General features: G+C 33.2%; 1 protein-coding gene across 2 annotated transcripts in view; it reads right to left on the minus strand.

Moving 5' to 3' along the window:
* Positions 1-14,749, minus strand: part of LOC123541053 (uncharacterized) — a 178,889-nt gene that overhangs the window by 139,788 nt on the left and 24,352 nt on the right. Inside the window, exon 1 of one of the 2 annotated variants that reach the window (XM_045326733.2) lies at positions 3,112-3,612. The exons of the other annotated variant lie outside the window; for it this stretch is intronic. Coding sequence (XP_045182668.2) covers positions 3,112-3,198 — 87 coding nt within the window. The 5' untranslated portion in view covers positions 3,199-3,612. Of the gene's footprint in view, positions 1-3,111; positions 3,613-14,749 lie in introns of those variants that run through there. 2 annotated transcript variants of the gene reach the window in all.

Consider the following 14,749-nt stretch of genomic DNA (forward strand, 5'->3'; position numbering starts at 1 on the left):
TCTTAAATAATATTGAATATTCATATACTTAGAATAATTATGAGCTCACTGCCTGACTAGCACATCTGACTGCCATACTGTCTTGCTGTCACACTGACCACTGATAAACTATGTAATTTTCACTGCTATCGAACATATGGCAAATGCTTAGGTGATAATGTTTCGTATCAGAAGTTAATATACATAGAATTCTATATGTTTTATAATGCAACCAGCCATTTGTATGTACATTTATCATAATCATCAGATACTAGTAGTAAGTTCTTACAATTTCGGTTTCATTGCCATCGTTAAAGGCTTCAGAATAATGCTTCCAGTTTTTTTATTTGATCACAGGCGACTGTTATTACATGTATTTCTTCGTTATAACATACATTTCCTGCATACAATAGAGCTTAATAGAATTTTGACTGTGGAATGTTATCTCAGGAAGTAGGATTAACTTCTGTGATGTATCCATATTGTTTCCATTAACTTATGATCCATTAATGCTTCCAAGATGTTTTTGCAATTTGTATCATTTGCTTACTATTCTTGACGGACGGGAAAATAAATAGTAAAGAACTTTTAACTACATAATGCAGACAGTACTATGTTATAATAGATTCGTAAGTAATTTGTGTGGTACTACTTTATCATGTTTGTCGTGTGTGTATGAGTTAGATTGGAGGACCTGTCGCTGCTACAAATATACCTATTTATGACTGAACATTTGGGTTGCCATGAAGAAAATTAGGGAAAAAAGAAAAACCAAAAGAAAAAGAAGAATAATTGAGCATCCATTAATTGCCGATGTAACTAACTACATATGTCTGAAAAACTTGATATTTCTTGAGAATTTATGTTATCATTAAGAACATAAATGGTTAAAGATATCCAATGGGCTTTGTTCACTAAAATATTTCATCTTCAGGTTTTTGCATCAAAGGTAGAAAATCGTTATCAAAGGTATTTTTCTTTACATAAAATATAAATTGACTGTGTATTCATAGAACTACATTCATAATTATATATCATGCAGACGATTGTTAAAAAAAATCCAGTTTTTTATTGGCAGTACATATTTATACTGTATTTAGACATGCGTGTATACAGTGTGTACTACTTGAAACTGTAAATACATGCAAACTTGTTAATTTTATATTTATATCAACTGTATGTAGTAAGTGTCGATGTTTTCAAATATGAAATTTGGTTTAGAAAGAGAGAAAAAACAGAAATATGAAACTCCTGTAGTAGAGAAGAAGCAAAGTTTTTACTGATTTATGGAAAAATTGGTTTTTTATTTCTTTAAAACAATTATAGTCGATACCAATATCATGTCTAGCGTTAAATCATGTATACATGTATAAATACACTCACATTTATACTTCCTTCATTAGAACGAGAAAGGCTATCGATATTAATATTTCCAGGAATAAACTAACGATGAAGACTGCGGTTCTATTAATTCAATACCGCTATACATTTCATCACTTTCCTAGAGAATAATCTCAGAGAGTTATTTACAAATTGTACTTAAAAATTACCAAAATGTTGCTTTTAAGAATGGTCTTAAACAGTTATTACCAAATTGTACTTGAAACCTTGTCAAGATTATGCTTTGTGAAGCTGCATTCAAAATCTGACATGAAATAGATATTTAATTTCTATATTGACATTAAACCCACTAAAAAGAAACAATCTTTAATACAAAATAACTGCACTACTGCATTAAATATAGAGATATTCAGAAATTAAAAAGTTCAATACGAGTACATTATGTCTTTAAACGGGCGTCGGAGTTAAAATCATTTTTGTGAAACTTTCTGTGTTAAAGGATATATATTCGGTGTTAATAGAAAGTGAAACAAGCAAATTCGATGAACTGGTATCCCCCGCCGAAAGGGTCTGTGGTGAGGAACGGCAAAAAAATATATCCAGCAAAAAGTTAAGAATGTTACAAAGAAGCAAATAATTTCATAAGTCAAAATCAAATTAACAGAAAATGAATGCCTTTTTGGGGGGCGGGGGTGGGGGTGGGGGTGAGGGATGAGGGTACAAAACTTTACATGTTGATTATAAATATTGATGGAAAATTAAAAATGAAAAAAAATGGGTGTGGGGGGGGGGGGGTTGTGAGGGGGGGGGGGTGTGACCAAGGCAACTTCACATGTTTATAATAAATTTATAATAAATGTTCATGGAAAAGAATGAAAGAAGTTTAATGAAATTCTTCCAATTGGTTGGTTTGTTATGTAAAAATCTGTGGATTTTTAAACAATTAAAGGGCAATAATTGTATGGAAAATTGACCAATAAAAAAAGAAAATGACGAGCAACATCAAAGTATGTTGGTTCATATCTATTTCAAGTTTCATGAAATTTTACAAACTTGTTACTGAGAAATGGCTGCAGACGTGTATTTTTCATTAAATCAAGGGTAATAACTCTAAGGGAAATTGACCAATCAAAACAAAAAATCTTGACGGGCATCACTGCAGTATATCGGCTCATGTTTATTTCAAGTTTGATGAAATTCTACCTGCTAGTTACTGAGAAATGGCTGCAAACAGACATTTTTGTGCATTTTTCATTAAATCAAGGGCAATAACTCAAAGGGAAATTGACCAATCGAAAAAAAAAACTTAAAGGGCATCATCGCAGTATCTTGCTTCATGTCTATTTCAAGTTTGATGAAATTCTACCTGCTAGTTACTGAGAAATGGCCGCAGAGGGACATTTTTCATTAAATCAAGGGCAATAACTCTAAGGGAAATTGACCAATCAAAAAAAAGCTTGACGGGCATCATCGCAGTATGTTGGTTCATGTTTATTTCAAGTTTCATGAAATTCTACCAAGTAGTTACTGAGAAATGGCTGCGGACGGACGGACTTTCTCACGAAACGGTATTTATGTGACAGCCCCATTGTTCTCTCTATTGTTCTATCAGTCACATAAAAAGAAAAAGGTCACATAAACAGAACGGAATGAATGACATCAAAGAGAAAGTACCGTTATGAAGTCACTTAACCATCATTTCGCGGGCACGGACGGACAGACTGACGGACGGACGGACAACGCCATTTCATCGGCGGGGGATAAAAAACCAAACAATATACTTATATCTACCTCACAATATTTCGGCGGACGTCGGATATGTGATTCATCGGAAAACACAATCGACGAAGGGTTAAACATTTTATTTCCCTTCTCCATTTCTTTTAAGTGATTTTACATAAAAACAAAGACTTGAAACAAAATGGTTAGGCGTTTTTATATTTCCTTTCAATTAATCAAGATCCTGTCTGGTGTTTGAACGTTAGTTGCCACATCAATGCCAAGTGCTCAGTTTTTTCTTTAACTCGTACCAGACGACTGTTTTTCCATTCTACAGGCATTACAAATTAAAGTCATGGTTTGCATTAATGCAACTACGTTGAATAAATTTTTCTACATCCGATTTTACATAAGAAATAACGGAAAAACAACAATATAATTTCACAAAGATAGAAAACGTAAGGCGTGATTCCAATAAAATACACTAAAGAAATGATAATCCGATGAATTAAACCACTAATTCTACATTTTGAAAGCGATATTTCTGAATATCTGATTCAATGTGCCCACACTTGATATTTGTATAAAACCAATAATGTTTCTGTTAATCCATAATCGATGTTTAAAGAGCACCAATATCTTTACATCAATGCTGATCAACATTACAGGTATGACTCTTCACAGAGTATCATTGGTATAAACAATGCTCGCTCAGATGGTATTGCGCGTATGCTTAATTTCTCTTGGACATATTACGTTTGGGCGAAAAAAGCATCTCTTTCCCGTGTATGCATTTCCCGGTGTAAAACAATCAACTCTTAAATAACTATCCGAATGTTAATTCCGATTTTTGATTCAGAAAAACTGATGCTGCTCTATGTGCAATGGTTATTTTGTTAATTGTCAGGCAGTTTAAATGCGCAAAGCATTGCTTATCAGGATTTATAAAATTTCTTTTCCATGCTCATTTGCATCCATTTAAATATGCGCTCTTAGAGGACCAAATAAAAGGAAACATGATTTTTTACCATTGAAACAAAATATGTTTACTCATAAATATATCGCTTTGTTGTACTAAACGTTGTGATTCTTCTTACCCTGATAAACACGAAACAATAGAAAAGTATATTCTTATACGTCTAAGAAAGATTTCTTATTTATACTAAGCTCCAATAGCTATTCTTTTCTTTCAAGCATCGCATTTCTCCTCAGAAGACACAACAAATTAAACAAAAGCCGTCTATTTGAACAACGATGATCGATAAAAGTTTACTATCCGACATCTTTAAATCAATTCATATCGAAAGTTATCTCAATGTGATACATCTGTGTACTTGTTATGTTACATGCATTTTAATATGCATTTCACAGGCACCATACTGGTTAATTCTGTCTTTTCAAAATGTAGGATATCTTTTGTTCTATTCTGCTCTAACCTGTGTCTTTGATAGGCCATTTATTTTTTTACACTCTTGTATTTTGTTTCATGTTTTAATCTGCTTACCTTTAGTTTAAACGCTATGTATTACCGTAATCCAATTTATAAATTCATTCTATAATAGTTCAATTACCATTTTTATTGAACATTATACAGATGCTTTTATGTAAAGCCCTTTTGAATGTATTTTTGTATGAAAAGAGTGCTATATAAATGTGGTATAAAATAATAATAATAATAGTACAAAATCCAGTTTGCATGTAAAACACACGTACTGTGACCACTTCGTCGTCTAGCGTTATCAATTTTTCAGTTAGATACAGAAACATAGTTATTATGATGAACCCATCATCAGTCACAATAGTAAGTCCAGCTAGGCTTCAGTACATGGATGAACATGTCACATTACTCATTAAACAAAATAGTCCAAGCAAACAGGATACAATAACTGACAAACACAGTTATGCAGCGATATCCAGTTCATTATTTCTTAATTCATAATAAAACACTGAGCTGATTCTTTGGTAAAAAGCTTTGGTTAGATTTTCTAAAAGCTCGGCAAACAGAGCCAGAGTTCTGCAGACGGACTGCTTCAAATATCCATCAACAAGAAAATTTTAATTATATAAATGATTTAAGAATTTGGATGAAGTAACGAAAAAGAGGTGGGGGTCTGCCATGGCGATAAACCAAGAATGAATACCCAACAGGAAAAGACACGTTCAAAAACCACAAGTAGTACATACGCACGCACTTTTACACGCAGAAACACACAGTTAAACAAACAGACAGCAAGGACATAATGAGCAGGCAAAAGGAACACAGCAACTTGGCAAACCACCAGTTTGGAGATTAAACCAGTATATTGTAGGTACATAACTTCACTCATGGTATAAATGTGAGAGAGCATATATTACAAAAACGGACAAAAAGCGTGTTGAAAAATGGGTACTGCCTTGGAACTGTCACGGAATGCAAGCAAGCAAAATAATAGCAGTCTTGTATGAGGAAGTTGCCCTGCAGAAGGCCGGTCGTTCCGACCATGCCTCAACCAATTCCCGGGGAGGCACGTCATGTCTTTCTAGATAACAATTGCAAAGTCAATATGTGGCCTCAACTATAGCGTCTTTGCGACTTTATACCCATGAAAATGAACCCCTTTTGAAGTAACGGTTACATTTTCTTAATCCAACAAGACTCATTACAATATCACTAATGGATTTTACGCAATGTATAAACGACGATCGCATGATATCATGCTGTAAGATTGGGGCTCGTCATGTGTGGGACGTATAAATTGGGCGATATGATCGTGCTCTTATTATTAAAGTTGCAGTCACTTTTCAAGTCTTTCATTGAAATTAAGAATACCAAATAAGTAAGTAAGTAAGTAAGTAAGTAAAATTTTTGTTATAGAAATAAAGGTAGACATATATCTTTTTACTTAACCATAGTAATGTAAAACCTATAAAATGCCACACCATCGAAATTATTTTATGTTTCAACTAGGTACAGAATACATTCTCGTCCCGCGATGCCACTTATGTCTGGCGCCATCATGTTTTTTGTTCACATAAATTTACGCCATCGGACAAAATATGTCTAGTTTCACCATAATTGAAATAAAAAAAGCCTGGCCAGTGAGTTATCAACGTCATAAGTCTACATCTAGCTACATATAATATTTCAAAGAATATTTGAGAAATTCATTTTCTTCTTTCTTACTGAAGGCTTTAAAAGATAAATACCTTACCGAAAGCAAATTTGTCACTGAAATTCGGCTTTCATTGAAATACTATAACGTATCAAACATCTAAAAACATTTTTGGAAAAACGTAGTTTTTATGCTACAAACAGACATAGGTCACCGCAGGTATAGAAATGTCTAACACATCTTTGATTTGAACGTTTTACCATTGTATACAGTATTCCCCGATAGAAGGAACAGTGGCGCAGATTTTTATAAAATTATTTGTTTCAATATTTTAATACTTTTGTATAACTAAGGGAGAATAACCCTGTCATGGCACATGAATATCAAAATTCTGTACACGTTGTCATAATGTAAATTTGCTTTCCAATTATCAATATAATATTATTTCCCCTTGAACAAAAAACAAAATGCAACACGCTTTAACGGTATCCAGTGTCCTGCATGTGTGCAACATTTCAAATAGCTGTTGAAAATTTGTAATTTGGTAATTACACATTACACAATCTCGTATTTTTTTGAAAAAGTATCATTTGAACTTTAATTCAAATACGTTCTGAACTTATATTGATAAACAAAGTATCTATGCATAAAGTATAATTATGATGTATTTTTGTACGGCCTTTGAACTTAATTTGCGTTATCTATCATCTTTCATGCATTTTTGTTATAAGAAGGACATTTAAGATTGATCTTTCAAACCCGTGATATGTAAAAAGATCTGCCAAATATGCTGAATATTGAATTAGATATACGGCCAAGCCTATTTAAACTTATCAGGACTTTTTTCATTTTTTACACAGCTAGAATACATGTAAATGTTTATATATGCCATGAATCAAGTTGTCTTCAGCACAAGCTTATTTGTGTACGCGTTTACATAAAGCTGAGACATTCGCACCCAATATAAAGGATTAACTTTTTTCTATAAAACTATTAAATGCAAATTTTATCAAGTGATTCACTACCTCCTTGTCAGCAGCTAAAGTGGAATCTCAGTGATTATACTCTCAGTGATTATACTCCCAAGAGTATATAAAATGTAGTATACAAGACCGATGACACTTTACTTGTGAAAACAATGTTTCTAATAAATAGCTTAATGTCATTTCTGCTTGTTTCACTTGAACGTGAGTAAACAGATTAATCGAAACGTCACGATAGTATTTCTATAAAGTTTCTTCACACTAAGACTCAAGTTTGATGTGTTTTCAAGTCACCTCGGCATACTATGTATCCAAAATAGAAACACTGGAAACTCAACAGGTCGCTCAACACGACAAAAATGAAATTGTTGCAGGCTCGGTTTGATTGAGCCTGTTCAAAAGCGTCAAATTATGAAAAGATGGTGCATCCACCTTTTTGTCTTGTGCGTTTCATTTTCAGTAAAATCTAAATGAAGGCATTATGCCGACTATTAAACTAGTAAACAAAAACCACAGACAATCACAGTGACTGTAACAAATACGGTAGACATGTACAAATCAAATTGTCATAATGAATATTTTGCAAAATGGCAAACATTATTACATGGAGTCATAACGTTTATGATATGTTATTCAACGCCGAGCATAAAATGCGGTAATAAATCCCATGGTAAAATAATATATTTGAAAAAAAAAAAGATTTTATCACTAAAGGTAATTGGCACACTGTGATATTTACTGTCAAATGTGGTAAATAATATAACATACTGGCAAACGTTCTGTCGGAAATCACACTTGCTTCAGTCGTAAAAACACAATTGCTGACAAACTGACGTATTTTCGTTTCTAGACAGTGGAAAAATATATCATGCTGCATTTTTATATTACCCTTCAATTAATCCGTTCATACATATTTTACTCGCTTTATGACCGACGAAAAGTCACAAATCTTCACAAATAAAAGCGAATGAGGGTTAAATTAAACTAGTCAGTTTCAACCTTAAGTCATGTTAAGAATTGACAAACAAAGCTGTAAAAATAGAAAATATTTAACAGCATTTTATCTTTTCACTTATTCATAAAATTATTACCAAACTTTTTAATCTTTGATGTGTCTTTTTGTAAGCACATTAGTGAAATTGTATTCGTATTTGAATTATCTACTACAATATAAAACTGGAAAACCACAGGTCGCCCAACACGACATAAACGAAAATGTCGATTAAGCCTGTTCATTGACGGTAGTGAGTGCAAGCTACCGTCCACGCCATCTAGCCCCGGGATGAGCAGAACTCAACATTTACACATGTTATAAGTACCCGAATGTAATTTAGAGACATCCGCAGATGTATTCACACAGCGGTAAATACTTGATAGTCTCGTGATTGCACATATTTTTTTGGAAGGTGGGAGAGGGAAGGGGGAAGAGAAGGATTGGGGGAACTCATGACTGTACATCATGTTCAAAAGATTGAAGATGGGTAAGGCAAGTAAGTCATATGAACTATGGTCGATTTCTTTTATTTGTCTAGACATGTATTAAAACTCAGCTTAATATTTATGTACTTCTTTCATAAGATAAACACGACAGTGACGACTGAAGATCATAGCATCTTAGTGAATAACATATATAGAGTCTGAAATAACAAATTCAGTGTTTCCACTCCAGAAGTTTGTCAGAAACATTGTTGCATATTTTTCTGTACATTAGCGTTTCAAAAACAAAAAGTTCTTGAATCAATGTAATATTGTTATCGCCTATATCTATAGCCAAACACAAAATGCAACATATTACATATGAAGAGTTTTTCTCCATATATACAATGCTCCCGAAAAACTTTAGAAATTTACTTCTTCTTATTTGCGTTTATCATTAATAGATAAAGATTCGTTACTGGAGTTCAATTAAATTCTTGGGGATTAGTGGGCCCAGGTAAAAGTTATGTGAATACCGCCTTAAAATTCATACTTCCTTTTATATCTTGAGCAAGAAAATACACAAGATCGGGTTCAGGAACGATCAAGAATTTTTTCATAATATTTCAAACATTATGCATTGTATAATATCATAATTTTTTATCTGTATACAAATATTTTTTGAAACATTTTGTTGTACGACATTAACTTCACCACATGATGACCCGAGAAAGGATCGAACAAACAGTGGGGCAACTGATTCGAATTAAATAATGATGGATCTTGTTTAGTCATACTGCTTTGAGTTTGATTACTTCTGGGTACTTGTGGGTTCAAAACCTCGCCGAAGATAGACAAAGCCATCCAGATGGCTTACGGAATATGGGTGGTTCTTCACAGTTGATTGCTCGTCAAGAAATAATGGCCACAGGGACACCAAAAGCTGAAACAAGTCCCCATAAAATCTGTAAAAATCTTTCGAAGGACTGAAACGCAACCAAGCAAAATTAAAGTAAACTTAGTTTGATTGTGTAATGTCTTTTCTAAACCAACCAACCAAACAAACAAATTAACTCACAAAAAAAAAGTAACATACGGTATCCTGCTTAGTATAAGCAGTTTCACTGAAATTTTAATTGAACATGTCATACAATCTGTCTTTTTTGCAATGAGAGTGTTCAATGTAAAACTCTTTACGTATTTTTCTGTAGAATGCTAGCCTAAGGTTAAATATTTGCCACATTGAGATGTTTACAGTCAACGTTGATAATTGAAGGAAAAAAATTAATACAAATGTTTAGTCATAAAACACAAACCGATCCAGTGGGACTTCCTAGTAATTGTCTGATAGGAAATTAGAAATTAATATTTTATATTGTTCATTGGCTTAGAAAACCTCCACGTTCCTTGCCTAAAAGTGCAGTAACAGAATAATCTAAATATATGACTATATCTGCCTCACTATTGTCCGATGGTGGCTGTCGGAAAGAAGATTCAACGGTAGAAATATCTGCCGGAAGAATAACTTGGTAGTTTCCTTTTCCATATCTCTTTATTTAAGATAAGCTGGACAATTCACAGTTACAGCATCAAGTTATATGTATTCTTGTTCAGTTTGCAATGGTTTTAATATCACGGATAGAGAAAACATTAATAGTCCGCCACAAGACAATCATATTAAAGAATATGTAAAATAATTAATTTAGCAATTTAATTAATCTAATAGAAAATTGTACATCCAGTCGCATGACGTGTCTGCTAATCCATGATGCCTGTATATGGTTTCATCGATACATTTATATAATCCTTGTAAATAACTCTTACAATGTGTAAACGATGATCGTTTGCTGCCATGTAATTGTGTTTGAAAGAAAGATGCACTGTATGTGTGGGACGCATACAAAGGAAATATGATCATATTTCTTCGAAACTCAGTTACGAATGATGCCTTGGTACCCATGCCTGCTGTATCTACTCACCATTGCAGTATGCTATTTGACACATACTATCTATCTATTCAAAACACTACCGCTTTTAAATAACAAAATAAAGATAAACTAGTATACTGATACTAATTACACGATATTTACAACGTTTTGCATAGCATCTGTTTTATCAGCAAATAGTCTTCGTGGCCGAGTGATGAAGGTCGCTTGTGTCAAACCACGTGCAACTCGCTTGAGTGTAGACCTTTTCTTTCATGTTAGATAACCATCCAGCTAGCTTACGAAGGGTATTTAGATTTGAAGATTGAATACTGCTTAAGCCGGTGCTAAGGGGCGTGGACAGTGTTGCATTTTCCAATTCTGCTCAAGAACAGCCTCAATCAAACCGAGTGTGCAATTTTCACTGTCTGCCTTGTTCTCGGTGCTTCCGAGGGATCTACTTTCCAAATTTTATTTCTGTGAAGAAATATTGCCCGGACGGGTACATGGGGTTTTCCTCCATAAAACAAACAAAAGCTGAAAGTTCGCCATATGACCTATGATTATGTCAGTGTGACGTTAACCCCAACAACAAAAATATGTCAACAACATACAGCGGAGAAAATAAATGGCGTATAGATTTCCATTTTTGAATTTTATTTTTTAAAAATTATTTAAAACCGATGGAAATAAATATCGGCAAACCGTTTCATGCAAAACAGCAAAGTGTAATAGCAGGAGTGGAACAAGTTTAACGGAAATTGAAGGTTGCTTTATGATATATTATTCGCGTCGCGAAATATCTTCACATGTTGGTTTCTTTATCAGTATACTTATCTATATAATTTTGAAAAGGACTATTAAATTTCTACATAGTTATAACAAAACTGACCGTAGTTTATAACTACAAAAAGATACATTAAAGAACTCATATAATACTGAATATTCATATACGCAAATGAGCATGAGCACGCCGTCTGATTAGCACACTGTCTGACTTGTCCACTGTATGACTGGCACACAGACTGACTCGCGCACAGACCGACAGGCACACTGTCTATCTGACACACAGGGTGGCTATTACACTATCGACTGGCACATTGTCTGACTGTCATACAGACTGACTGGCACACTGTTGACAGGAACACTGTTGACTTTCACACAGATGCACACGAACTGACTTGAAAACTGTTGACTGACACACTATCTGACTGGCTCACTGACTATGTCATTGCAACAGTTCTCTAATAAATAGCAAACGCCTTTTTTTTCATTTGATCACAATCGACTGTTACTACACAAGTTCCTACAAATATGTAGTTTAATAATCGTGACTGTTTGTATATCAGCAAGTAGGATTTACCTTTGCTATATAAATATTGTTTTCATTAACATTTGGCGGATTAATGCTTCCAGTGTTGTTTTTTTCCTTTGGAAATTCGGATTATTTTCTTATTATTCTTGATTGATGTGAAAATAAATGGTATATAAGTATTAACTATATAAAGAAAATAGTAATTTGCTATAATAGATCCGTAAGTGTTTTCTGTGGTACTATATTATCTTATTGGTTGTGTATGTATGAGTTACATCGGAGGGCCTGACACTGCTCAAACTGTCTCCCATATTCGGTGTATACGCACGAAGTGTCCACTTTGGAAGTCTTCTGTTCTTAAACAGCGTGTTTGGTCACAGAATACTTCAGACATATTTCAAAAAATCGTTCATTCGGGTTAAACACTCCAAAAATTGTTAATGCCTTCTAGATTTGTTACAAAGCATAGCCACCATCATTGTGACATTTTTCTCTATTTTTCTTGTTAATCAAACTGTCAAAACAATATTTTTTCCTCAACTGTTTACACTGTTTGAGTTGTAAAATACATGGCCACTAGTTGGCGGGATTTATTTCCATGTATGTTTTAATATCTGTTTCAGCTACTTTGGAATAAAATCTTTAAGACGATTACGATATATATAAACATGCCCTTAAGGAGGTAGGTTACCTTGTTACAAGGGTAAATTCAAGTTAGTTTAACCACAGCATTTGTTTGTATTTCGTGTAATATGAAGTTTTACCTGCTACAATCTCAATTTCGTTTGTCTCTGTCCATTCAAATTCATTTTTTATCCAGGTTTGAAGAACATGACCATCTAAAGGTATTTCATATTGAAAGAAGAAGGAAAATACGGATATTTAACACTTTTCAGTGTATTTTAGTTTCATTGATATCCGTAGAAGTCTGCATAATTGATAAGTTTACTAATATGCACGTTAGCCTTCTAATATAAGCTTTAAATGTATATGTCGCGGGGCTTGTGTTTCCATGATAACGCATTTTCTCTCATTTTAAAACAACTATGTATAAAAATAGGGGTTTTCGACGGCTTAAGTGGCATTCTGTTAATTACCAACATGGAATATTTGGGAAATATTATAAGCAAAATACCAAGCACTTTACATGGTACCCTATTTTTCTTAAAGTTTACAGTAACCATGGCAACAGAGATGTTTAAAATAGCTTATATCTTGCTTTTTGTCGAAATTTCTTATAAAAATATTGAATAAGATTATCATTCTAGTTAATGTAGCTTTAAAACATATTATTTCTAACGTAAGTTATATTTTCTTGTTATTTGCATTGATTCAAACAAATTTCACAGCTTAGAATACATACGGCAGTACCCCTCGTCTGGCATTTTTCATGGAAAAATCGTTCAGCATGCTGCTATTTTTCTCATGGATATTGTTGAAATGAAAATAAAAAGCCGAAGCTGTGTTTCTTAAATAGACCAGTGTCAACGCTTTTGAATTTTACATTTTGATACATAGGTCACGGGCTTCGTTTCCATGGTAACATCAATTAAATTCAATGAACCACATTTTTCTACTGAAATTTGAACAATTTTAGCTCTTAGTTTTAGTATATAAGTAACAAATTATCAACGGAACCTGAAAAATAGGTATTACAAATCAAACTGCTAGATTTTTTATTTGAAAATGGCCGTTACAAGTAACCTTTCATCCAACTATATTCCAAATAACATTGGTTACCATCATCCATTTTCTTACAATCCGCATAACGTTTCAATTTAACTACATAAAAGAAGCAAAATATTGATGATTATTCAGAGCAAAAGATTCATAACAAATATTTCAGCAAATATTTGTTATTTGAAGATAGTTAAAATAAAGAAAATGCACAGAATTACGTACTTTCAAGATAAAATCTATTAATTTTGCGCGGTAACTGACACGTAACGTCATGACGTCATTGACGTCATTTTAAGGCAACATTGTTTTGAAGCGTTTCTGCGGCAATTGATTCATTATTTCTGCATTATTAAACCATAAAGTATCAGATCGGAGGCAGGTTCATGATTTGTTTTCAGGAGAATGAATATACAAACACATTTAATTTGTCGTAAACGTTGTCGTAAATCGTCACGTTAGCTTCCGGTTGGACATGCGCACATACGAATATGAAGGTAACCTACCTCCTTAACTCATCATCCTACATTTAGACTATAACTGAATGATTCTACTTAGTATTCTCATTTGGCGGTTTTTCTAAATAACTGTGATAACTGTAATACTTTCTCGAAGCATTTTGGTAGGAAATTCTAGGTAAAGAATTTACCACATTGTGATAGTTACTGTCAACATTGGTAATTAATAAAACATGCGAGAAAACCACACCAACGTTCATTCAGAAGTCGTACTGGTATTGCTATCAAACACAGGCAAACAAACGGATATAAAGGAAATTAAGTATTTATATATTAACTCGTTAAATGGCTTTGAAAACAACCAGTTATCTTGATCAATAACCAACAATTACAACATAACAATAGAAAAATACCACACATAATCAACACGTGTTTATCTACCTTTCAGTTTTGTCTAATTTCTTTTCCATATGTATAGCTTAGTTTTGTCTAAAACATTAAAAGTTGCGAAAATAAATGTTTCATGTTTACCTTCCAGATAACATGTCAATAACTTTTTAGAAGCTAAAAGCTAACTGTCATCAAAAGACCAAACACTCAATGTTCACTGTCAGTTAGTTATACGACGCTGGTTATTCGATATACCGGAGTATTGACTTCCCTGAAACTGCTTCGTTCTTTAATATCAATGTGGCATCGCTATATGAATGGTAGAAAGAGAGAAAAACATAAATATGAAAATCCTGTCGTATAGAAAAAGCAAATTTTTCACTGATTTATGAAAAATTTGGTTTTTCATTTCTTTAAAATTTTATATTCGATATCAATAATATGCCTTACATTA

This window comes from Mercenaria mercenaria, chromosome 15 (genome assembly GCF_021730395.1).
Source record: "Mercenaria mercenaria strain notata chromosome 15, MADL_Memer_1, whole genome shotgun sequence".
In the NCBI taxonomy this organism is placed as follows: Eukaryota; Metazoa; Mollusca; class Bivalvia; order Venerida; family Veneridae; genus Mercenaria; species Mercenaria mercenaria.